The 26940-nt window shown below is 40.5% G+C and overlaps 1 protein-coding gene across 1 annotated transcript in view; it reads left to right on the top strand.

The window, feature by feature from the left end:
* The first annotated feature begins 13428 nt into the window (after positions 1–13428).
* nol4la (nucleolar protein 4-like a) overlaps positions 13429–26940 on the top strand; it is a 44470-nt gene continuing 30958 nt past the window's right edge. The window contains exon 1 of the mRNA XM_026925300.3: positions 13429–14048. Within this exon, the coding sequence (XP_026781101.1) occupies positions 13707–14048 (342 nt within the window). The 5' untranslated portion in view covers positions 13429–13706. The remainder of the gene's footprint in view (positions 14049–26940) is intronic.

The raw sequence follows: 26940 nt of genomic DNA on the forward strand, positions 1-26940 counted from the left end.
CAATTCAAATACAAAAAACAAAACACTTAAAAAATGAAAGTGAAAATGCTGGTGAGGCACATCAGCACAGATGGTTGCAGCACTCAACCAGAAGTTGAATGTTATCTTCTGTTCCTGTTTCTTAGTTTCTGTTCTGCTCTGATAATGGATTATCCATCTTTGCTATTGCCTTCCAATTTATAGACCCACACTATGGAAACTGATTTAGATTGTCCCTGATAAAACACCCACTGTGTATACACACTTGCATCCTGCCTCTAACTGTGCATTACACACTGACTGTCACTGGGAATACAACTTGAATTGCGTGTGGTGGTCCATGGGTTCTTGTAGACTGATGTCTTCATGCATTCCAGTAAATATTACGATATATTAACCAAAAACCTGGATGCATCATAATTTTTTTTTTTTTTGCAATGGCCATCTCCGTCTCCTGATTTAACCCACCTGTGGTCTGTAATGAAAATGGAAGTCACATTTGCAAACCTACGAATATCAAGGAGATTGCTCTGTTTCTTTAAAGGGTGCCAATAATTATGGAGTTAACTATACTGAGTCTAAAACCGTGATTTGTTTTGATATAAAGATAGAAACAATGAGAATGGACATGTTTAAAATGGAAGAGGTTACTTCTATCGTTAGAAGCAGGCATTGCGGGGTGATCTTGTTGAAAGTTACACCAATACCAGTTTTGAAAAGGAAGTCAGCCCAGACATGGATTAGAATATGAGGTGGTCCATAAAGCATAAAAACTCAAAAACTCCTGAATGTTTTATGTCCCCTCCCCCTTTAAATAATAGTGATCAATTCAACCACACCCTCCTGAAGGAACTAACAATGGAGAGAATGGAGGGGGCGCATGTGGATCTCGGCAACTACATAAAGAGACTGCTGTAAAGCCAGTGAGATAAAGAGTGAAAAGGAGTGAGTCAGGGAGGAGGGAGAGTGCTAACCTAGAAAGAATAGACACCGATGTAAGGCTGTAGAGTGTGTGCTGACTTTGGGCATATAGTTTAGTCACCCAGTGACAGAGAAATGACAAAAACCTACTAGTACCTGATTCTATTTAACTGAAAGCATAAAACCACGTGGTATGACTGTGGGGTCTGAGGTTTATAGTGCTTCTAAAGTTCTCACCCCTCATTTCCTCTCCCACTTGATGTTTGTAACTGAAGATAACGACTCACTGACCACAATGTGCCATCATCACTTTTTCTTACTAGTTTCACTACTGTTTTAGTTTTCGTGATCAGGAGATCCTGTACACCGTCAAAAACCCGTCAAAACCTCTGAGTGCAGCGATCACTATCAGATTAACACCTCACTGACTCCACTGAGATGGCAAATCCCACATCACTCCTTGTAGGTCAAGTCAGTTTTTGACCCTGTGAAAGCATAATAATACAGTATGCATGGCTTCGACATGTATCTCAGGATTATGCAACATATGCAATGCCTGATGTTTAGCTTTTTTTCCAAAGAAAAATTTTTCTGAGTTATGATTTCTTTTCTACAAAACGCTGGTTTGAAAATCATTGGCACTCCCACAATGAATATTCTGTATGCTGAGATCTAACAAGGTTGGAGACACTTGTAGAGGGTCCACTCCTCCATGCGCACATTCTAAGCTCCTTTATCTTCTTAGGTTTGTGGACTTCGGTCTTCAATTCAGACCACAGGTTTTGAGTAAGCTTGAGTAAATTGTGTGGATTTGATACATATCATTTCAATATATTATATTAGATGAATAGTTTAAAGGCAGAGTTTTTTTATTTTTGAACTGTTAAAATGTTTATTGATGTAGATTCCTGCTGGTTAATTATGGAAGTGAAAAACAGCATCATAACAAGGAAAAAAAGTGGATGAACATAGAGTATGAAGAAAGTTTTTTCCTGGGAGCAAAGGTCAAGCAGTAAGACTACTAACTGAACAAAAACAGGGGTGAGGGAAAGAGGGCAGGATTCACTTCTCATTAGTGATCTGCTGAAGGCCATTTTCTGGCATTTGGAGGTCAAAATAATTGATGAACATGTAATTCAATCAGAGTCTTCAAACCATTACAGGATGCCACAATTGGAGATTAAATTGTTAAATCTTCATATAAATGTTACAGCAATGAATCACTGGTAAACCAACATTCATGCACAGAAGGGAACATCATCTGGTATATGCTCATATTTAGACAAACTGACCTGTACTACAAAGTGCCTTGTCTTGTTAGTTCTATTCTGACCCGAGAGTCACAGTTATCAGTGATTTATGGTTAATGATTACTGCTAGCTTAAAGCATGACTACAAAGCATTATCTTTCATGTAGCAGTTATACAAAATAGTAAGCCAAATAATGTTTTTTAGAAGTAGTGCATGATATTAAACACTTAAAAACTCAGCTTATTATACAGTAACTACAATGAAACTACTAAAAGGCTTTGTAGTTAGGAAGACTATAACCGCAAGGGATCTTTAGAGTTTAAAGTGTTAATATAGTGTAGTGTTAGGGACAGGTGGAAAAGAAAAAACTGAATTAAAAACTACATAGTGAAGCAGCAGGTAGCATTACCACCTCACAGTTCCAGTGTCCCTGGTTCAGTCCTGAGCTACTGTCTGTGTGGAGTTTTGCATGTTCTTATCGGGTTCTCTGGTTTCATCCTACGTCTCACACTGATTTGGCTATGCAAATTGCCCCTGTGTGCGCATGGCGCCCTGCAATGGACTGGCATCCACTCTGAGCCTGACCACGATAAAGCGGTTGCTGAGAATGAATGAACAAATGAATTACTATACACAAGTATTGTCTCAGGTGAAAATGAATACTCACAGTAACACAAAAATGGTTAACACAAAAAATGGTTAATTGGTTTTTGTGTTTACTTCTTTAGTACAAACCCAGGAAGACAGAGACTGGATACAATATTTCTGGATCAGTTCCTGACATGATCAGGCTCATCACACAGCAAGTGTAGCACAACTCACAACCACTGTGGGGGGTCAGTATACAAATGTCACAGCCAATCAGCTTTACTCAGCAGACATGTGGTCTGTGTTTGTGTTTCTTCAGCAGGATGCTGTTGCGGCCAATCAGGCAAATTGATGAGGAATCTGACAGGCAGGGATGGGGAGGAAGCTGCAATTCTGAGTGGCTTAGAGAGAATCACCACAATGTGCAGGCTAAATGAGACATTAGCACCACTAATGTGAAGGCTAAATGAGAACCTCTGATCAGTATCTGATCAATGTGGACAAAATGAATGAAACATCTAATTATATATTAATATCATGAGGCAATGAAGATTATTAATAAAACACCATTTGTCTTCACAAGTTACTGATGCAGTTATACAAATTTTAAAGTGAAAATCTTGTATTTTTCTTTTTATACTTTTTATATTATTATTATTATCATTATTATTATTATTATTATTATTATTAGAGTAGTAGTAGTAGTAGTTCTTGTTTAAGGGGTCTTAGCTTCCAAAAACAGGTTCTACCTGGAGCCCTTTCTTAGAGGGAAACATTCTGCTGACGGGTTCGACATTTTCTAAGAGTATTACAGTAGACCTAGGAAAAATGCTTCTTCAAGTGCTCCTTTGATAGTTATAGATTAAACCTTTTAAAAAAGTGCAATACCTTTTTATATTTACAGTATTATATATCTATGCTTTACTATTACTCTGTGTGTGTGTTTGTGTGTGTGTGTGTGTCTGAAAAGCTGTGAGAATTGGAGGGTGTGTAGGTTCGGGAGGAGGGCATTTGAAGGTCATCAGGGTCACACACACTTTGGCTTTGTGTAGAGTCTTTGTGTTTCCTCTCCAGAGGGGCCCATGTGGGTCTAGCACAAGAGGAGGTAACACCAGGGGAAGGTTTTAGATAATATCGATTTAAAATTTTTAAACCGTTTAAAATAATGTGCATATTTAAAGGTCAGTTGACACCCACTTGTTGTATGTTGAAAATGGACATGTATCTTCAAAAACTCATACAAAAACAAAAACAAAACAAAAACAAAAAACAAACAAACAAGTAATTGGGCAAACTTTCGCCTGGGGTTGTTCTTACCTAAATCATTGGTCTAAATATGATGAACAATATCAATTCAGATTTTAATGCATTTCCCAAAGTGTATATGTTACTCTTAAAAACTGGGTAACAATGTGAATTAAACACTTCACATAAGGACACTTTCATGTTATGTTATGTTTATAAAATTGATTTTAATTATGTTTACAGCCAGATGAAAACATTTTTACAGATTGAGATTTATGTCTCAACAAATAAAAACTTTACCCTTTCATGAACCACTATGTGAGGCAGATATTTTTCTGGTAAAGTGCAAAGATACATAGTGAGTATTGCTAAGTTATTTGAAGCATGGCTCTAAAGCACCTTCGGTTTCAAGGTTCAGTATCTTGTATTTCTCAGCTGTCTTAATGCATGAATCTGTGAGGCTACTGTCATCTATTGGCCATGAACTGTCATTACAACAGAAATCACCTAGATATTCTGTTAAATGTCATTAATTTCATTCATCTTTGGTAACCACTTTATTAGGGTTGTGGTGGATCCAGAGCCTATCCCAGGAATACTGGGAATGAGGTGGGAATACACCCTGGATGGGACACCAGTTCATTGTGGGGCACTGTGCACACACACACACACACACACCTAGGGACAATTTTAAAGTAGCCAATCCACCTACAGGTATGTTTTTTGGAAGTGGGAGGAAACTAGAGAACCTGGAGGAAACAAACATTAACATGGGGAGCATATGCACAGAAATCTACACAGACAGTAACCTGAGCTCAGGATCGAACAGGGGACCCTGGGGCTGTGAGGTGACAACACTACTTGCTGTGCCCCTGTGCCACTTGTCATGATTACTAATAATATCTAAAAAAAAATTTAGCATTATGAATTGGATCCTAAAGTATTGTAGAATTCCTTCAGTTTGACTCATAGTTATCAAATTTGAAAGATATTCATTCATGTATTTTCAGTAACCACTGTATCCTGCTCAAGGTTGTGGATTCTATCCTGGGAACACTGGACACAAAACAGGAATGCACCCTGGATAGGACATCAGTCACACTTTGCCAATCCACTTACCAGTTGTTGTGCGATGGGAGGAAACAGGAGAACCTGGAGTAAACGACATGGGGAAAGTCTGCAGAGACAGTACCACGACAACGCTACTCCCTGCAGCACTGTAACTGCAACACTGAAATAAATATCCTCTGATTAAGCCTTTCCCCCATTCACCCATCACTGTAGATCACACATCCTTTTGATACTCAGGCCACCCCCTGGAGTCACATATCCCTATATCACACACATGCACACACACACACACACACACACACACACACAGAGTTAAGGCGATGACCTTGAGTTGCCATGGTAACCGTGGTGCGCCACATGAAACTTCACTTTAGAAAACATGCATAGCTGTACATACTGTCACGTATATGTATGTACGCACACAGAGATAGAGCATACTACAAACAGAAATATATTAGTCCATATCAAAGTGTTTTGTGGTTACACATGCTTACATATAGGCACTAAGGCATCTCCAATATCTTTCACAATTCACAATTATACATCTACCAATGCCTTGCTTTTTGTCATACTTTCATATCCTTCATATTCTTGACACACTCACCCAAACATGGGTTTAATTAAAGCATCTCTCACTCTTAACCCATCAGATCTTTTAATCAAAACAGAATTTTGTGTATAACTGTTTCAAGACAGTTTCCAAGACAACTAGGCCACAGAAGCATATAACTAATGAAGTACCTGTTAACATAAATACCTCATATCTTGAGGCGAAAACGCTTGGAGATGAGGCAGAATGGCTTTAACACAATTAAACCAGATGAAATGTATTTCTGCAGTGAGTATACATTCAAATTTTTTGACAAGAAAGGCACTTTCCTAAGGTAATTACTCATTTAATAGATTCTTCTAATTTAACAACCGTCTGACTTTAAAGTAAAATCCAGTCATCAGCAAAGAATATAAATAACTTTAATTACATGAAGTAAAAAAAAAAAAGGAAATCACTTTTAAATGTGTAAATAGTGTCTGTGATAATTACATTATCACAGTTAGCAGTATTTTATGTATTACGCTTCGCTGAGCACATTATTATGGCCAGCACTGACTTTTAAAGTCCAGGCCATTACACTCCAAATAGTATGGACGGATAGACGCAGTAAACAGTATGGATTATTATGGATGTATGGATTATTATGCATGATCGCTCGACACCTTCCTGCAGATAATTTGGACCTACATATAATATTTTTTCTAATGCACCATTTTCAAAACAGTTTCGTTGCCTGGCACACTGACTACCCCATCTTCAACAGTATAATAGAAGATTCAATAAAGGATTCAGTTTCCCAAATCATATATAAACAACTGTTCATTTGTTAGACCTGAGGATCTCAGTCCTGGAGGTCCTACACAGTTTCAGGTTTTCTCTACTCCTAACATACTTGATCCACTGGGCCTGATTGGGCCTGATTTATTAGCTCACGAGTTGGATTGTGTTTTGAGTGTAGACAAAAACTGTAGACTGAAGTTTATCATATAGATATACAGTATACTGCAGAGTTTAGATGTAATGAAAAGAAATTAGAGGCAGATCATGGAGGACAGTGAGCGGAGCTGTGGAAGGGGTGTATAAATAGACCCATTTAATTGTCAGTGTTCGTGAGAGTTTATCTTTTAATTTGTAAAGTAGTTTAACTCTGTGAGGGTGGATGATGACAGAACTGTTGCTATGGTTTCTACAGTCGATATACAGAAATGATAAATGATGGTTTACCTCAACTTGCTGGGCTATATCAAGAAGCTGATTTTAAGTTATAAATATACACTCACTGACCACTTTATTAGGGACACCTGTATACGTGCTGCTGCCACATGATCGATTAGATAACTGCATGAATGTGCAGTTGTACAGGTGTTCCTAATAAAGAGGACAGTGAATATATCAAGCACATCTCATTCTTTTTCAATACACGTCTTATCTGACTTTTTGGTTACTTGATGTCTTCTCGTGATCAGTTTGTGTCTAGCCATTGTGTTAATGCATAGTTTGTCTCCCTGGTCATTAGTATAATTGATCTTAATTTTGTTACACACTGTTTACACCAAACATACTTTGTTTCTTTCACTTTAGTTTAAGTGCATTTATTTGCTGCAGTGGTCTTTTTTGGTGTTATATTTCTTTTAAACAGTGAACATCACAGAAAGTTGCTAAGATTTCTTTGTCCAGGTTATATTATATCAGTAACTACTGCCCTTAAATTCCCAGTTTATTATTCAGTTATTGATTTTGAGGAATATTATTCAGTAAATGCTATGAACTATTCAATAGCTACAGTAAAACTAATTCAAAAGTTATGAAGTGAGGAAAGACTGGATGCATCTGGCCTTGGTTTTTCAAAGGGTTAGAGGGGAAAAAAAATGTAAATTGAATGATATCCAATATTGAAACCATATTTAAATGATGAAGCAATTTCACAGTGCGTTATAGAGAGTTGCTTTTATTTCAGAGTTGTAACAAAATGTGGTAATGTTTGTTCAGTCAAGACGGTGGTCAGTCATCTGCTGTGTGTATACAGTACACTTGATCATTTAAAGCAAAATGCATTTGTTTAGGTAGTTTTGAAATGTTACTCTAACATGTATCTTTGTCAGAAAATATATTTTGACAAATATATTATTCTCAGTATTTTTTTTTAAATCAATCCCATTTCTCAGAAAAGAAGTATTGAAAACTTGTGTGTTGCATTTGCATAATATAAATTGAGAACTTCATATGATAATGAAAATTAAATAGTATTGTTCTTAAATTGTTTGAAGCCATTAAAGACAAAGTCATTCACACCTGAAATCACCTGCCTATGCCTATATATTCACGAAAACGGCTTCAAACCCGCCTGCATTTCACAGAAAAATAATAATTTAATTGGGGAAAAGCCCCAATTAAAAAAAACACAAAATTATTATAGTCATCCACAGCAAGACCAACAATTTACAGGCACAATTCTCAGACAGAAGAGCTGTGTGTATTAAGTCTGCCATTATGGAGACAGTGTGAGGAGCGTGGTCGTATCACACATGGCAAGAGAGGGATCATGGCACACAGTCCAGCTGTTCCTCGCTTAGCTTTTCTCATTGACCTGTTATCACACCACCCACTGAAGGTAGCTTTGTTATAGGCCTGACGGAATACATGACACACCTTTATTTCAGGCTTAATCCAAAACCCCCAGTCAGTAAAGCAGTACAGGTTACACAGTGGTTCATTCAGTGTGAGCTCAAGCCTCAGCTGATTGAATTCAACTCTCTCTTCTCATCCCTCTTTCTCTTGTTTTATGATTAACCAGACCCACCAGCCTCCCCTCTCCCCCTTTCACCGGTCGTTTCCTGTTACTTGGTTACCAGTTGCTGCGAACTGCTTGGGCCGGCCACGTTGCCATGGCTACTGTGCCCATTCTGTCGTCTCCCGGCTGCCTCTTGGCTTTCCCATCCTGACATCCCCCCCATCACATAGCCACCCACCCCACTGGTGTCCCGTGAGGCTGCATGTGTGTGTGAACAAGTTGGTGTGTATGTGCATGTGTGTAGTTGTGTATGTTTGTCTATGTGCTTCTGTATGTGTATGTGTTTCTATGTACACTCCTCCTCCCCCATGTTTTTTTCCTCCCTATGGCTGACCGACCGCCCCAGACCAGCAATTTAACACCTGCCGAAGCGTTTCATCTCTGCTCAGATACAGGAAAGCATAGACAAATCAGCTTATGTTCAGACTTAACAAGTAAAAAACCAGCTAAATTCTTCCACATATGGACAGGAAACACAGAAATTTACATATATAAATATATACATTTTCAAAGAAACAGGATGTTTTGGTCCATCATCAGCAGCTCAGTGCTTCCGAGGCTGTAGGAGGTGAAAGAATTTGATGTTTGAAATCATTATTACTGACGTAGATCACAGTTATATGTATAAGTAAAAATGTAGATGTAGAGAAAGAGATATAGATATGTTGGACCATAGAGCTGTCCCATCAAGATGTGGAGTATTTTTTAATTAGCCCATGAATGGAAAATACTGATGATACACTATATGGCCAAAAGTTTGTGGACACCTAACTATCACACCCATATGTGCTTTTTGAATGTCCCATTCCAGATTTAACCCCCCTTTGCTGTTATAATAACTGCCACTCTTCTGGGAAGGCTTTCCACTAGCTTTTGGAGCATAGTTGTGGGGATTTTCCCATTCAGCCACAAGAGCATTAGTGAGGTCAGGCACTGATGTTGGAGGCCTGGCACGCAGTCAGCATTACAGTTTATCCCAAAGGTGTTCAGTGGGGTTGAGGTCAGGGCTCTGTGCAGGCTCTATTCCATTCCAAACCTTGGCAAACCTTGTCTTCATGGACCTTATTTTGTGCACAGGGGCATTGCTGAAATAGGTTTGGGCCCCTTAGTGCCAGTGAAGGGAAATCTTAATGCTACAGCGCACAAAGACATTCTATTCAATTGTGTGCGTCCAACTTTCTGACAACAGTTTGGAGAAGAACTGTTTATGGGTGTGATGGTCAGGCGTCAGCAAACTTTTGGCCATATAGTTTATATATTGGAGTAACTGCTTTGTGTCATTCATTTACATTCACAACAGGTAATTATCTAAAGCTAGTGACTCCTTCTTTCTGCTTTGTGTTTAAGTGCAATGTACTCACTACAGGCAAAAATATTTACTCAGAAATCTTAGTCAATAGTATTTTCCCTCTCCATGGGCTAATAAAAAAAGAGCCCACATTGTGATGGGACAGACCTCTTGTGCATTTCTGTGAAGAGAACTATAGGTGGCAGCAGTCAATAGAGCATCATTCTCCACTTCGGTCCATCCATCATGGACCAGCAAACATGACTGTCCAAGCGTCAACATTCAAACTTCATCTGAGTCATTCTACTACACAGTCTTTCTCTCCACTCTCACTCTGTGTGTGAGACACAATCTGATTAACCCTCTCCAGCTCAGAACTTCTTGAACAAGAGCATCTCCCACACACATCAACTGTCATTGCATAACCAGTGGAACTTCTGACTCTAAGATTAGCTTGGGATGTGAGTCAAAATCCTCCTTTTGACATTAATCACCTTGGTTATGGTATAGTATCGTGCCTGCCACTAGAGCACTGAGCCAGAGGGGGAGGATGAAGATGGCTCTCCCTCATGCAAAAACAGTCAATGTTCTACAGAGATGATGGGTTGAGGTTCTAAACGGCTGTGCCGGAGCTGGGGGAGGGGCATTTAATTAGGAAGTGAGATGCTCATTAACTGTAGGGAGGTGTGACAACCCTCTCTCCCTGAGCGCCTCATCATCCCATGCAGCCCTCTTCCTGCTAGCAGCTGATCGTGATGTGGTTTTTGGATGAAATGTCCTGCAATGGGTAGATGACTGATGTTGAGTCATCCTTGTGTATATTGATGTTGTGTTTACGGGGACAATCAGGAAAGAAAGGGAAGTAATAGACAATACCAGGAGTTATATTGTCATGTTATTTTATTGATATGTTCACAGGCTGGGGTATTTTTTTACACCAGTAGTTATTTTTGCTGCTCAGTGAACAACCAATAAGGCTACGAGCTAGTTTGAAAAGTAAAAGCAAGGGTGAGAGACAAGAAAGTATCAAAGAAGCTGGAATAGCAGAGAGAGAGAGAGAGAGAGAGAGAGAGAAAGAAAGAGAAAGAGGAATTTGCAGTAAAGGGTCTTAGGAAGAAGGACCTAGCATGATGTGAATGTCTGTTTTTTTAATCTGGTTTGGTTCCACTGGCATAAACAGCTGTGCATCAGCACAACTGCACAACATGAAACAAATTTCATGAGAGGAGCTGCAAGCTCTGCATTATAACCTACAGCAGTGGCCATCTCCCATTCACTACTGCATATGCAGCTTTTGAATGGAGGTGTAGAATGCATGTGCCAAATAAGCTGTTGATGTATGCGTGTGTGTGTGTGTGTGTGTGTGTGATCAAAATGGTGAGACACTGCAAATAAATGAAAACACACACAAAGGCAGAAAACGAGCATCTTTTTCTCTTTGCAGGATTTTTAATCATGCCTCGAGGGTGTGATGTGAAAGGACTGGGATAAGCCACATACCAAGGCCACTCGGTTTGCTAAGCAGCAGCACAAGGTGTTAATCTGTGCCTCATAACCATCATCAAAAAATCAAAAAAACCCTTACAAACAAAGGCGGTTCTGCTAATCTTCCTTCCCTCTAAAATGATGAAACTCCAAGAAACACTCTGAGAAAGAGAAAGAAAACACATCCAAGCTCACCTGAATAGAGCAAAACGATCCACCTATGCGTCAGAAACCAATAAAATGAAGCCTCTGCATTTTGGACAACAACGAATACCAGTCAGTTTCTTGTAATTAGTGAGCAAGGCTCAAGTGAAATATAGGAGCAGAATGGCCAGCCATGGTGTAGTGAATGAAATCAGCTTTTTGGTTCTAGTGCAGAGCTACAACTTCCTGAGTATGCCTTTATGGTTCTTCAGTTGTCCCTCTTCTGGTATGTAAAAACCCTTAATTATCCAACGAGCCCATTTTTTCTAATAGTACAGCCTTTTTCTTTTATTCATATATAGTATATAGTAACATATACCACATATGTTAGGTGCAAAGACCAAAGGATCTGGTAAGGAGAGAGGAGGCGTATCATTGAAGTTGATCCGGATTGTCCTGTTCTGCATTTCCTACTGTTAGAGCCGGAGTCTGAGCCTGAGCCGAGCTGCTGTCATAGCAACAGCAGCCGACATCACCAGCAGTCCCAGCATGGTCTTCGACACGGCCCCGGAGCGCTAACACTGCATAGAGCACATACCAGAACACACACATGCACAAACACACACACACATACGCTTTACTGTTGCTCAATCAAAAAAAATAACACACAAAGTACATAACAGCATACAACCCATGCACACACAAAGACACACACATCCTGTCATGCTTACCTATCACATAATAGATTACACTACCTAATCGAATGGAGCACAAGCACACAAAGTGAATAAAATTCATTAAAGAAGATCAAAATAAACGTAACTGGAACACAGCTGTCTCGGCGTATGAGTACACTCAGGACTGAAAATGTGTATTTCATTGATATTGCTCACCAAGGGCTGAACAAACAAATGAACAAGCCTACAAATACAATGCTTCATCCAGGATAACGGCTTCAAACGGAGTCAACTTCTTTGTTGCAGAAAATAGATGAAGAAATCAATCATTCACCAAACTCAGCAACAACCTATATGACTTACAATATAGCATACAAATTAAAAACATTACAGTAAAAATGTAGCCTTATATCCTGATGACTAAATATACTATTTATGTATACAGAAAAAGATAACAATATCCTGTGAGTTATTTAAATTTAACCAAGCTAGCTGTTGTTTCCTTAATATTTTACTTTAATTAGGTCTACTACCCAAGGGGATGGGGGGAAAAGATGTTGAGAAATGAAAAGACATTGCAAAATGCCCTTTAGCTAAATGCATTTTCATATTTCCATAACCCAGATAAGGCTTTTTAGTCATGTTTCTGTTCAAACTGTCAGAAAAAAGAAAAGTTGAAAGAAATACAGAGCAATTTCAAATCAAATGGACTTAAAAACAGTCCTCTCTGAGGCAGGATGCCTAGGCAAGGATGTGTCCTAAACCGCAGTGCAACGTCAAAATAGTAGAGGCAACCACATAACCACATCCTTGGTGACATATTTATGGTTTTGGACGTTGCCCAAGTTCGTCCTGTTCGTCTAATTACGCATTCTGTTTTTTGGTGATTAATCTTTTGTCATATCTGCATCTGGAAGTGGTGTGTGTATGTGTGTGTGTGTGTATGTGTGTGTGTGTGTTGTCAGTGTTTACAGTGCGCGCGCTGTGCTGATTCAAACAGGTGGATGGAGCGGCTATCCCGTCTAACGCACAACGCTGTATAATCAATAAAGCTTTAACGCACAACACTTTCCACCGCACAACAGCCACTCTGTGATCATTAGGAGCCCCGGAGCGGGGTGTATCCCAGTGAAGAAACGTCGTCCTGGGCCGTCTGGGTGGAAATCGGAGCGTTAAACGCGGTTAAGCGGTCGTTTCCCCTTCCCGCTTTACTTGCTCTCTTTTTTCTTTGTTGTTTGGGCTTTTGTTGAATCGCGCTACGGGTTTTCTCTCGCTCTGTTCATATCGGCGCTCGGTCAGGAGACCGTTTACGCACAGGTGGGAGATAACCTAACCCGTCTGTTAGGACAGCCCCTCCTCTCTCTCTCTCTTCTCTCTCTCTCTCTCTCTGTGAGCGCTATGATGAGCGCGCGTGACATTTGCCGTTGCGGTCTGGGACGGTAGAGAGAAACAGGTGTGCGGCTTCCCGAAACGAGCGCGCGCACGCCGTTTCTTTTCTTTTTTTCTTTCTTCCCGGTTCATTCGCCGAGGTGAAAATTCGCCCTCGTCCTTAATCATCCTCTTAGCGGGACAGGGAGAGGAGGGGGGAGGGAGTCTGTTGTCACTTCGTTTCATTATAGTTTCGGCTGCGTTTTTTTTTTAGCAAGCTTTTCTTTTTTGGAGCAAGGTGGGGGGAGCCCGGCCGGCTCGCTCGTGAAGAGGAAGAGGAAGCTCATGGCCACCAAGAAGCCGTGCTCGGATTTAACCAAAAGGAGTCGGAGTCCGGTCGTGCTCGAGGCCGAGATGTTTAGTGAATTTCAGGAGTGGTGCCTCCGGACTTACGGAGACTCGGGCAAAACCAAGACAGTCACGCGCAGGAAATACAACAAAATCATGCAGACGCTGTTGCAGAATGAAGACGCGGACGGTGTGTACGTGGACAACAGCCACATCAACGCCAAATTCAAATTCTGGGTGAAATCCAAAGGGTTCCAGGTCGGCAGTAACGTCCTGGGCGAGCACAACCAGAAGGGCACTCCGGGGAAGCCCGTGCTCTACGTCCCTGTCAAATCAACGGTAAAGTGCATTCTCTTTAATCTGACACTTGTTTGGGGTTTAGTTCCCTTACACTGCTCACTTGTCTGTGTGTGCTTTGTGATAACCTAAACTCTCAGCCGAGCACCTTAGGCACATCATCCGCGTAACTTTGCCCTCGTTTACCTCTGCATCTCCATCATCTGACCGATGGAGCGGTGATCACGTCGACCGGCCAGAACACAGACCCTAGCCGAGACCCTCGCTGCCATAGCAACGCCGGAGCGATACTCGGCTGCTTGTGTAGTAGCGGTATCTCTCCATACACACACACACACACACACACACACACTCGCGCGCACGCACACACACACACACACACGCACACGCGCGCGCGTACTGCCTCTTGACGGATTAGCATCACGTTCGTCCTGCCAACGGGATGGCAAAGAAATCGAGAACGCGGTCGCATCTCTCACTAGCATCATAAGGAGGAATGAAACGTCAAGCTGCCCCCCCCCCCCCTTTTTTTTTTCAAATGAGGCTATGCCAAGAGGTTGTTGTGATGTCAAAAGCTGGACGCGTGCATGCCCAGAAGCGCGCGCAGGGAAGGCAAATGTGAGAAATAAACATTATGTAATGGGAAAATTCCTAAATAATTATAGCTCATATAGCTTAGACTGTTGTTACGATATGACACGATATGACAGTAAAACCGAAAAGACATAACACCGGTGCGACCACTTGCAGCCATTCATGTGGGCCGATTGCGGGTCGCGTGCGCGGGCAGGTCCCACACCCCGCAGCCTGTAACCCATCAAACCCCATTCAGTCCAAAGGAGATAACACTCGCTGCTTCCACACACATGTTCGTTACAACGGCTGTTTGTGGACGCTCAGACCGTGTGAGTGTGTGAGACACCGTTCATGGTTTCTTTTTGTGGACACACACACACGCACACACTTGCACGCACAGCGCGCGCATTGTCCTGGTGGAGAGATGGGCGGAGCGGACGGTTGGCACCCGTTGCTCTGGTAACCTACCTGTTCCGCTTTCCATGTCTCCTGGGGAGGTTTTTCTTTCTCACCATCCCAGGACTAGTGCTACATTCACATGCACCCGAGATGCTCTTATCTCTCTCTTGCGGTGCCATGATTACACAGTGCGTTCAAGACCACACTAATGGTAGCAGGTTAGCTAACCTGATCATTTTTTTTATTGTAAAATGTAGCCCTACATAATGCTGCTGTTACAGACACCAAACGTGTGTGTTGCTTAATCTGTGATCAAAAGATCATTTATATTTAAAATATAATTTGTATTTAAGGAATTACTGACCACTGAAATCGTCCTTTTATCGGCCATGATTAAAAAGTCAGTAAACTCAGGTGTATCAGTTATTTCCAAAGCTCTCACCTGTAATTAGGACTTGAAGAGAGTCATATTTACAATAATTAGCACATGAAGGCAGCATAGACAAGACTTCCTGGGGGAAAACACTAATGAGAGATCCGATTCACTTGATTCAGTTTTTTTTTATAATGAGGGAAAAAAATGAATTGTTGTAGATGAAAATGCAATTGAATGGTTAAGCTTGTTTTTGGTGTTTAATATAAAAACAAAAAATAATAACAATTGTCACCAAAGCCAGCAAAGGGGTTGTTCTTTTCCATTTAAAACAGGCCACAGGTAATCCAAAAGTATGCTTCATTTTATCTTAGAAAGTCACCAGTCATGCTTTTCTTTTAAAATCCCACAAACTAAAAAAGAGTACATTAGTAAACAAATAAGTTACTCATTAGTGGCTTATTGCCATCCCCTGACACCGGAAGTGACCTGCGTGTGTCCCAGTCTCCATGCTCACCATGCATGTGTTGGAAAGAAGCTCCATTTTGTGTTGGCCGGAGGGTGAGATAGTAACAGAACTCAGCCTGCTGGGACTAATTTCCCTGACCCAGCCAATAATTCAGAGTCAGAGAAACACACACACACAAATTAGGAAAAAAACAAAGACAAATTTTGGTAGAGAATAACACTTAAGTGTCAAAGTTTGAGAGGAAAAAAATGGCAACATTGTGGTTTCACTGAGATCATGGATATTATGTTGCAAGCCAATTCTGATATCTACAATTCAAATGGCTTTTTAAATACAAGCTGAGTACATGTGTGTTGAGAAAAGTCCTTTTGTTCACTTTGTGTTACAGACCCCCATCTGTCATTCTCCCTTTTGGAAAATAAGCAAAAGTACATTAGAGTAGATAAAGCCTTGTTAGCAGATAATTGCTATGCGACCCTCTAACAGCTCCTCAGAGAGGTGGCTCCAGACATGATTTTAATTTATAAGAGATTCTTAAGGAGAAATGAGGCGTATCGCTGAACATAGTAACATTTACAATACTTATCCTTGCACAAAGGTGGGGTATCCGAACAGGTCAGAAGATGTAGTGTTTGGCCACAATGAGTGACTGTGCACCACAGGTCCCCTAACCGCAAATTATTCCCAAACCACAAACCATTTAATCCCAGCCCCCCTCAGCCACTTAGACCGAATGGATACTGCTGGATTAGAAACGGAGTATTGCTGGTTGTGGCATGTTTTGTGCTTCACTCCCTATTTCCTAAATAACCACACAAATGACTATGCTGTAAAAAATCATAAAAGCATTCATACACTTTTAATATCTGTTCGTGCCAACAGTGTACTGTGTACTTTCCACCTCTACAGTCCTAGAAAAAGGGGTTTTCATGGGTTCTTTGGATGTTTAACAGTTCTGTCTTTCTACTTGGAACCTGTTCTACATATGTAAAACCCAAAGGATTCAAAAGGAACAACAATGTGAAGAACCCTTCAAGGGCTTCGAGGGAACCCCTTTTTTAACGAGTGTGTACCACCCACTCAAGCAACTACACACACCTTTTTGTCTGTCTGCTCAACATGTTATTCCCTGAGCACATTAAGATCAGGGCTGAATATGGCGAACATACTGCTGTATACACTACTGCCATTCATTGTTATTATTTAGCACCACTGAGACCTCCTTAATGCCCCAATTTGTTTAACACTTCATCAATCATTCTGTCCCTGTGCGGAGCCTCCATGTGACACAGTCTAATACAGCTTCCTGTCAGTGAATGATGCATAAGCTACATCTGAGCCATGAAAAAGCACCGTCAATCACAGAAGAGTAAGTTACTCAGCGGGGAAAAAGGCACAAGGACTACTGACAGAAACAATACCAATAATAATACCAAACCAGTCAAATAGAAAGACTGTACAAACAAGGCTGGAAATTACGCCATGAATATGATGAACATTCATGATTTAAAAAAAAGTCTCTGAAAACTCATGATTCATTCTACTTCCTGTAATATCATATGACAAGGAAGTGAAGGGTTAGTCCAGCAGAAATGTTCCTCAAAAAGCCCACAGACTCCCAGTGGCAGTGAAAAAGGGGAGTCCAGTATGTTAACTTCCTCTTTTATAGACTTGTGGGGCATATCAGCATTCCTACCAAGCAGCATGACTGTCACTGTATATAGGTATTTCTGGAGGAAGTAAAACTATCCATGAAGCTAGAGAGTTTCTGCAGTTTTATTAGCTCATTAATGACTAAACCAGTTGGCGATCCCCCCAACAAGCCCTGTTTGTGCAAATTAAATTACAAGCCAAGAGACAGAACCAAATAATTGGAAAGCTACAGGGAACGAGATGCTACAGTAAAAAGAGGCAGGGAAGGTTTTTGGACATGAAATGCCCCTGTGCGTCAACTCAGTGGTCCCCATGTGAATTTATTCAACCTTTTAAATAGTGATCTTGTATTTTGATTAATTCTGCATATGCACTTAAGTAATGCGTGTCTAGTTTCTATTTGCTACCAGAGCAGATGGGTGTGAGAATGTGCGTTTCCCGTTTCTGCTGTCAGCTACTGGCAAAACAACACTTTGTATAGACTGTGACTGTGTCAGATCAAATTTCAGATCTCTCTTTCTGTCTCTCTTTCCACCACACACACTATTCCATCCTTATCTCTACAACATCTCCGCATCAAACTGAAATACCAAACTGACTTCACATAGGTAACGCTAATTCCTATCTGCCCTCACTCGCCCAAACATTACCACAACCCCCCCACCCCCGCCTTTTTATTTCCCCTGACACCTGCCCCCATGTGAGGCCAGCCTTATCCGCTTCCCTCTGCTCTGGGTGCGAGGCCTACAGGCTGCCATGGTTTCAGATGAAGCTTCAGTGCTGTGTGGCACACAGCGAAATGGTGGAGTGTGATCTCTCATGCAGCTGCTCCTTGGGTGTGCCAAGTTTCACTGAAAGGGGAGGGGGCAGAACTGACAGCACGGGGTACCGCTGAGGCCAGAGTGGAGGATGGGTAATGGTGGGAGGGGGCAAAAAGGGCATCTGTGTGGTTTTTAACTAAATGGAGAGGAAATAAAAAAGAGAGAGAGAGAGAGTTAGGTCTGGCACAGTGTTCATAAGAAATGGTACGGAAAAGTAGAAAAAGAATGGAATAAAAAATCTTATAAGTAGTAAAAGTGTCCCTTGTAAATTTAACCACTTAAGTTATTTATGTGCCTGCGTGTGGACTTGTAGAGGAACTGAAGAAGAGAAACAGGGCGAAGGTAGAGAAATGGAGTGACAGACCCAGAGACTAGACGAGAAGTCGGTGGCAGTGGATGTGATATTCTGGCACCTCCGTGTGCATCATACACAGAGGATGAATTGCAGATTAGTCATAAAATCATAAAATATCTATTTATAATCAGTCTGATATATCATGGTATGGTACAAGTTTAGATTCTAGATTCACTCATTATTATTATCTCTAAGAATATTTATCTTCTTCAGATTCTTTGTCTTCTTCTTGAACACTATCTTTACCCTCTCCTCTAGTCTTTTCATTTGTATCCTTTTGTCTCTCTCTCTCTCTCTCTCTCTCTCTCTCTCTGCTATTGGGACTATTAGGAAGGAGCTTTCTGTTTCCAGTGAGGGGGTGCAACCTCATTTATCTCTCATTATGGCCTGATTAGAACAGATAGAGAAGGACTGTGGACACACGTGTATGTGCTCCTGCAAACGTGTACGCACACCCAAATCCCGCCCTTTGATACATCTGTATACTTTTCAACAGATGCTTTGAATCTATTATCTTTATGCATAAATGCCACCGCTAAATAAATTTAATGCTAGACTGCAGCATACATTCAAACAAAAGCCACCCGTATTTTAGCGAAGCATCCATTCTGATATGTGATTTGTCCACAGCACTGTTCAACATGAAGGAGTTAGCGATGAGGAGAGTGCACTCAAGCTTCCTGCTAGCACCACTCTGAACACTAAATCACCCATCCACTTACTCATGCTACCTTTCATCCACCTCACTGCTGCTCCTTTGGAATGGACTAAGTACTGGAAAGGCAGCAGGAAGTGTCGCTGCCTCACAGTTCAAAGGGTCCCCGGGTTGATCCTGAGCTTGGCTCCAGAAACAATGTTTTTTTCCCTAATACTTGGTTAAACCCCAACCAGTGTATCGATAATTGTTACCCACTCTTCCACTGACGATGCGTAATTCAGGTAGACTTTGTGGCGTTTCACCTGCTGTTCCAAATAATCCCTCAGGTTTTCTATGGAATTGAGGTTGGATGATTTTGCAGGCCAGTCAAATTGTCACAGTGTTCCATTGTGCTCAGTGAACAAGTCACATGGCCCTATGCACCCTACAGGACACAGTTTTGTATTCTGCTTGGCCGTGATGGCAACCTAAAAATTTAGGCACACAACATATTAACAGGTATTGCTCTTGGTGGATATGTTTACCTGTATACCTTGTACTAACATGTTTTTTTTTGGTAATCTGATCACAGATCACAGATAATTTTTGAAAAAAAAAACAGATGTAAGCGTGCATTGTGTTTAGAAATGTGATCTGATCAGCTAGAGAATCTCTGGAGGTAGTTTGAATTGCATTACCTAATAAACTTATTCCAGCAAAACACAGTAAAGATACATGTGAAAAAGTTTATTAATTTTGCACAATAAAATAATCTCCAGCAATCTAAAATATGCTTATTTGCAGGAGCACCCCGACTTTCAGAATGCTTTTTTATGGCAACTGCTGCTGCAACTGCTATAATAATAATAATAATAATAATAATGATAATAATAATAATAATAATAATAATATAGACAAACAAATAAAGATTAAACTGACTTTAAAGTTGAGTATTTTGAGTAGTTATTGAGTTTGTACATTGGAGTACAAGTCTACATTTGGAGTACTGCTGTCACATTAAGGTAAAATGTTTTTTTTTTTTTAATTGTTGCTGCCCTGCAGTGTTCTTTTGTTTATATACTACTTATCTTTCTTCAGTTTAATGGTACTGCACACACATTGCATATTTGCTTTTAAGTTGTAACATTTTAATATATGATCGTAATCAACCCACCATCTCTGATTTTAACTATCTCTCTATATACAGAGTGCTTTTTAACAATGGGCATTGTCACAAAGCAGCTTTACAGAAATCCAGATATAAAATGAAATTAAAAATTTAAATTTATCCCTAAACTGAGCAAGCCAGAGGCAACATTGGCAAGGAAAAACTTCCTGAGATGACACAAGGAAGAAACCTTGAGAGCAACCAGACTCAGACGCGATTATTGGGCGGTGATATTAAATAGATCAATGTTAGTTAACTAATGTTTCTCATACCCTGGTGGATCAAACTTTGTAGAGCAGTTTGAACAGATGGTTAGTAGGAATAGCATTGTGAAGCCAAACAGCAATGTCTGCCTCCAGGGCTCAGGGTACAGACAGCTACAGTTCATACAGTACACTACTCAGATCTCTCACATCTTTCCTTTATGCTTTTATCAGTGTCTCTCTCTCTCTCCATATATACAGTCTGTATTGGAACAGCAAGGCCAATTCTTTTGTTTTTGCTATACACTGAAGATATTTGGGTTTAAGATCAAAAGATGAATATGAGAATATAGATCAGAATTTCAGCTTTCATTTCCTGATATTTACATCGAGATGTGTTAAACATCTTAGAACATTGCACCTTTTGTTTGCCTCATTCTTACTGCTGATGAGTGGATTGCATCTTGTGGTATGGCCTCTACATTTCTGCTCTCAAAGTCTTCTGTGAATGGATATCTTCACCCCTGCCCTGTGGAGGTTTTTGGTGATGTCACTGACTGTTGTTTTTGAGTTTTTCTTCACAGCTCTCACAAGGTTTCTGTCATCAACTGCTGTTGTTTTCCTTGGCTGACCTGTTCCATGTCTGGTTGTTAGTACACCAGTGGTTTCTTACTTTTTCAGGACATTCAAATTGTTGTGTTGGCTATGCCCAATGCTTGTGCAGTGGGTCTGATCATGTTTCCCTCTTTTCTCTCTTAGACAGCTCTCTGGTCTTCATGTTGGTTTATCTTTTTTAACAACAAATGCAATATTCACAGGTGAAACCCAGGGCTCACACCAAGAGTAGACATTAAGAGCTATTAACTGTTTAAACACTCAATCTAACAGGACACACCTGGGCAACAAGAAACATCTGTCAGTCACATGTTCCAATATTTCTGACCATTTGAAAAATGGGTGGGTTCAAACAAAAGGTGCCATGTTCTAAGTTGTTTAACACATCTAGATGTAAATATCAAGAAATGAAAGCTCTCTCTTTGAGTCCATCATTAGAATCTGCTGTTGAAAAAAGAAATTTCATTATAATAAGTGTATAATCATATTTAATGTGTATATTTACAGTGTGGTAAAGTGTAGGTAAATGTCAAAAAGCCATGATGCACACAGAAAAAACAGGACACTTAGTGTTTCAGTAGGGATCCTTTTATTTACCAAATCATTTGCATTAAAGCTAGCAGTTTTGCATGTTGATTTTCCAACAGCAGGACTGTATAAGGATTAGACACCACTGACTGCAGTCACACATTAAACCATGTGCCATGTGACAAGCAAGACTGTGAAAGTTAACTAAATGTTTCGCATAATTTCCTGTGAGCATTTTAACAAACCCTGTATATCTAGTCACCTTCAGTGCATAAGTGTGTTCTTACATTATAAATAATGTGGCAATGAATTCATTAGCACCTCCCAAATATTGATTCAGCAAACTGTTATGTTTGGGAAGGTCAGTGTCATGCTAGTGTCCTGTCCTGTGATGCTGGATTCCTTAGAAAGACCAGGAATCTAGAACAAACACTTGTTTAGCTGGAGTGGTGTAAGCACCTGTTGCAGAAGAGCATATCTTAGTTCAAGTTGACAGAGTTTGTGGACAAATATTCTAATCAAAGTTTATTTAATTATCTGTTCTGAGATCAGAGAATTAAACATGGATGATGCATATGTATATTTTGTATTTTAAGTATTGTTATTTACCAAAAAAAAAAAAAAATGTAAGCAGATATTACTATCTAAGTGAGGACCATCCACTGACATAATTATTAATGCAGCTAGTTAATGCTATGTCTATGCCTAAATCTAACCCTAAACTTAAACTTATATAGTAACAAAATGGAAACATTTAGGCTCTATTAGTAGTTTGTTTTGTTTTGTCTTTTATTTTTGTCTTTTTTTGGGGGGAAAAAGCAGTTTTCATCATGGAGACTGTCAGATATATTCTTGTGGTGGACATTTGGTCTAAAAACACACACACGCACACATGCACATACACACACACATGCACACACACACACACACGCACACACACACAGAGCTTGATTGACCCACTTCAGTCTCATCTTTTGTAAGTGAGCAGCTTCCTGCTTGAGAAGATGGTTAGAGTTTTAGAGTAGGTGATCTGATCCTCTCCTCTCCTCAATTTGCCAAGCAAGTGTTCTTTCAATGCCTATACTTCCAGAATGGAAGAGGAAACTGTGCTCGTGTGGGTGGAAGAACAAGAGAATGTGCCATCCAAGGTGCATATCTGTCCTTGAATACGGCCACTTTATTTTGTACGTGTTTGTGTGTCTCTATACGTTTTTTTACTTGAGGATGCCATATTGTATTTTGCTTTTCCATGCGCTGACTCATAAATATGTGCGTTTCTGAATATTTATTAATGACTGTACGCTGAGACTCCATTCCTGTGTATGTGGATGCTGGATACATTTCTGTCTTTAAGTCCTGTGTGTGTGTGTGTCAGAGAGAGAGAGAGAGAGAGAGAGAGTGGTACTGCGAGAGGGTCGCTGCTCTGGTTTTCCTCCCTTCAGCACCCTATCTCTGTTGCCATGGAGAGACAGTTCTTGTCTCCCATAGGAGGAGAAATTAACACCATTTTTAACTGGCTCCAGGGCCTCCCCCCTGCCAGAGAGAGAAGGCGCTCTGCTCCACATACACAAATACCCCCCCACCCCCCCACACACACCAAAAACACGCACACCGAGACTTGCTTCCATATGTGCACCTACACCGATTATCAAACACACAGTCCCAGTTCCAATTGCCAGCTTGTGGTTGATCATGCTGAGCAGATCAGCCTGTGTGTGTTTATGTGCAAGACAAAGACAGAAAAGAAATAAAAACCTTCTCAATGTCTTCTTCGCTATTCTGGGAGTGTGCTGCAGTGGGACAAAAGAGTGTCTCACTCCCTTGCTACCCTTCCTACCCCCATGGCTCTCTCTCTCTCCTGTCTCTCCATCTCTCCCTCATCGTCCTCTGTGTATAATTAGCCTCTGCAGTCTCTCATTAGCGTTGTGGACCTGTCTGTCTCTCTGATTGTCCGTTCCCCCTGCAATTATTCCATGACACCAGGACCAGAGTGCTAACATCTCAGCATGTGCTGTTAACATTACAAAGACGGATACAGACAACAAATGCCAAAAAAACTCTTTTATGATTAATTAACAGAGATTTTTGCATTTTCATGAATTTATATATTGGTATGCACCTTATAGCATGGCCATAGAAAATACTTTCTGATTGGCTTCTAGATGTTTAGTAATTCCTTATATCGGGATACCGCTAAAGTAGAGCTGGTGCAAAATATAAAATGTAAATTGATGCTAGCATGTAACTTTGACAATGAGTTGTGATAACAGTTTGGGCTAGACAGGTTTACTTTCGCCGTTACGAAGAAAAATAAAAGTGTAATTTAACATATATTCATTTGTTCAGCAAGTATCCTGGGAGGAATGGGTGGCAGATATATGTTAGCATCAGTTAGATAATGTTAAGCTGTGTGTGTAGAACACTAAAATTATTTTTAATGACATTTCATATATTTATGAGTAAGCAAAGCATATACAAAGGGTGGTATGGTGGCATAAAAGGGTAGCTTTGACTCCTCACAGCTCCAGGGTTCAATCCTGAGCTCGGGATACTGTCTGTGTGGACTTTTGCCTGCTCTTCTTGTTCTCCAGTTTTCTCCCACCTTCCTTTACTGCTTTATTGTCCCTGGGTGTGAATGCAGGGTTTATTCCTGCTTTGCACCTGGCATAGTCTCTGGATCCACCAGAACCCTGACCATGATAAAGCAGTTACTGAAGATAAAAGATTCTATTTGTTTCAAGTGAAAAACAAATAGAATTTTTTAGGGAAAAAAAGAAAAAACTTACAATAACCTGGTTGCATATGGTTGCACACCCCTTACCCAATGCTTTGTAAAAGCACCTTTGCTTGTAAAACAGCACTCAGGCTTTTTTGGGTAAGACCAAGCACATCTTGATTTGGTAATTGTATTCCACTTCTCCTTGCAAAAATGCTGCAGATCTATCAAATTGCGAGGGCCCTCTTCAAGTCATTCCACAGGTTTTTGCTAGGCTTTAGGTCTGGACTCTGACTGGACCATTCCAAAATGTTGATCATCTTCTACTGAAGCCATTCCTTTGTTGACTTGGATTTGTGCTTTGGGTCATTATCATGCTGGCAGGTGAAATATTTGTTCATCGTCAGCTGTCTAACAGAGACCTGCAGGTTTTGTGCCAAAATAGATATTTTGCACTATCAATGATTCCCTCAATCTTGACTAGAGCCCCAGTCCCAACTGAAGAGAAACAGTCCATAGCATGTTGCTGCCACTACCATGCCTATCTACGGGTATGGCTCTCTTAGGGTGATGAGCTGTCTTGTTTTTGTGTCCAGAAGGTTCTGTGTTGGTCACATCAGTCCACCCTACCCCATAGCCCAGATATGTGAAGAATATGAGAGATTGTTGTCACATGCAGGGAGTGACCAGTACTTGCCAGTTATTCCTGCAGCTCTTTCAATGTTGCTGTAGATCTCTTGGCAGCTGATATGTTATGTTCCTGATATGTTTTCATCTTGTCCTTTGATCAATTTTGGATGGACGTCCTGTTCTTGGTAATGTCACTGTGGTGCCCCGTTTTCTCCACTTGTTGATGATGGCTTTCATGGTGTTCCGTGGTACATATAATGTTTTGGAAACTCTTTGTACCCATCTCCTGACCTTTCGACAATGAGATCCTGTACATGCTTTGCAAGCTCTTTGAAGACCATGACTTCAGCAGTCGGATGAAACCAAGAAAATCCTACAGAAGCAGCTGAACTTTATTTGGGGTTGATCAGAATCACTTCACTGATGACAGCTGTATGATAACTTTTGAACAAGAGTTTGAATGTGATTGCTTAATTCTAAGCACAGTCACATGCCAAATTATAAAAGGGACACTTTCGCAACCAGGTTATTGCATTATTTTTCTTTCTTTTTTCCCCAAAATGTTCCTATTTTTTTCACTTAAATTTTGCTGGTTTCTATATCACATTCAAGGTGGAAAAAGATCTGATGTGATTTAGCTTAGCTTGGTTTGCAAAAACCTGCAATTTTAACAGGGGTGTGTAGACTTTTTGTAACCACTATAAACAAGATAAAGTCAACTGAAGTGTCCTGATATCTAGGAATATCAATACACCACTCATGTTGTGAGTTTTTCCACCTTTGATATGTCTGTTATTTTATTATTTCAGAATACTTTGTTGGGCATTATCTCTTACACGTAACAAGACAATATACATAACATATATAACAATACAGTACCATTAACCCTTTAGAATCAGCACTTTTTATTCAGTTAACTACAGTGAAGCTAATGTAGTTTTTTTATGTATTTATGAGCGAGGAATGCAAGTCTAGCTCCACCAGTAGGTCCGTTGTGATTAAGTGGTTAAAAAAAGCTTAATTGCCCCTGAAGATGAGTGTTACAGTAAGATGATAATGACAGTAGGGAACAAAGCGATAGTAGGTGGCGGAATGTGAGTGTGAGTGTTGCTGTGATAATGATAATCTTCACTAGAATGAAATGAAGACAGTAATATGGGGCATGGGAAATATGTTAGTTACGGGTGGAGTCAAGGGTCCTGTGAGTTTGTGATATCCACAATATCTAAACATTTTACATGGGGATAGAGAAAGAGAGAGAGGCAGAGAGGAGGGGAATAATAAAAGAGGGCTATAGAGAGACGAGGAAATGGGAGGGACAACAGAGACAGTGAGTGAGAGAGACAGAGGCGTAATGTGGATTTAATGAAGGGGCTTTATGAACTAACAGGGAAAGGGAGGAGGGAGGAGACCCGAGGATAGGGGAGGAGAGGAAAAGAAAAAAAACCAGTTTACACTCATCTTTCCCTGCCTCTCGCTTTCTCCGCTTCCCACTGTGGACAGGAGGGCTTTTCAATTTTGCTCCATTTCCTTGCTGATAGGCTGACTAGGGAAGATTGGACTTTAAGAGGTGACCTGTTGCTATATTTGCAATGAGATAATCAGAATGCAGCGCTGAATTCAGTCCCACTCCCCAACACATCTGCTTCACACGTCGTAACCCAGCACCTTCTTCAAACATACATTACATACCTGTCAGCTCCCTCTCTGATTCATTCCCACCTGCTTCAACCAAGCGCCTGCGGTTGGATGTTGTATGTTATGACTCACACAAGAAAACAAATTGAATTA

This window comes from Pangasianodon hypophthalmus, chromosome 8 (genome assembly GCF_027358585.1).
Source record: "Pangasianodon hypophthalmus isolate fPanHyp1 chromosome 8, fPanHyp1.pri, whole genome shotgun sequence".
Taxonomy (NCBI): Eukaryota; Metazoa; Chordata; class Actinopteri; order Siluriformes; family Pangasiidae; genus Pangasianodon; species Pangasianodon hypophthalmus.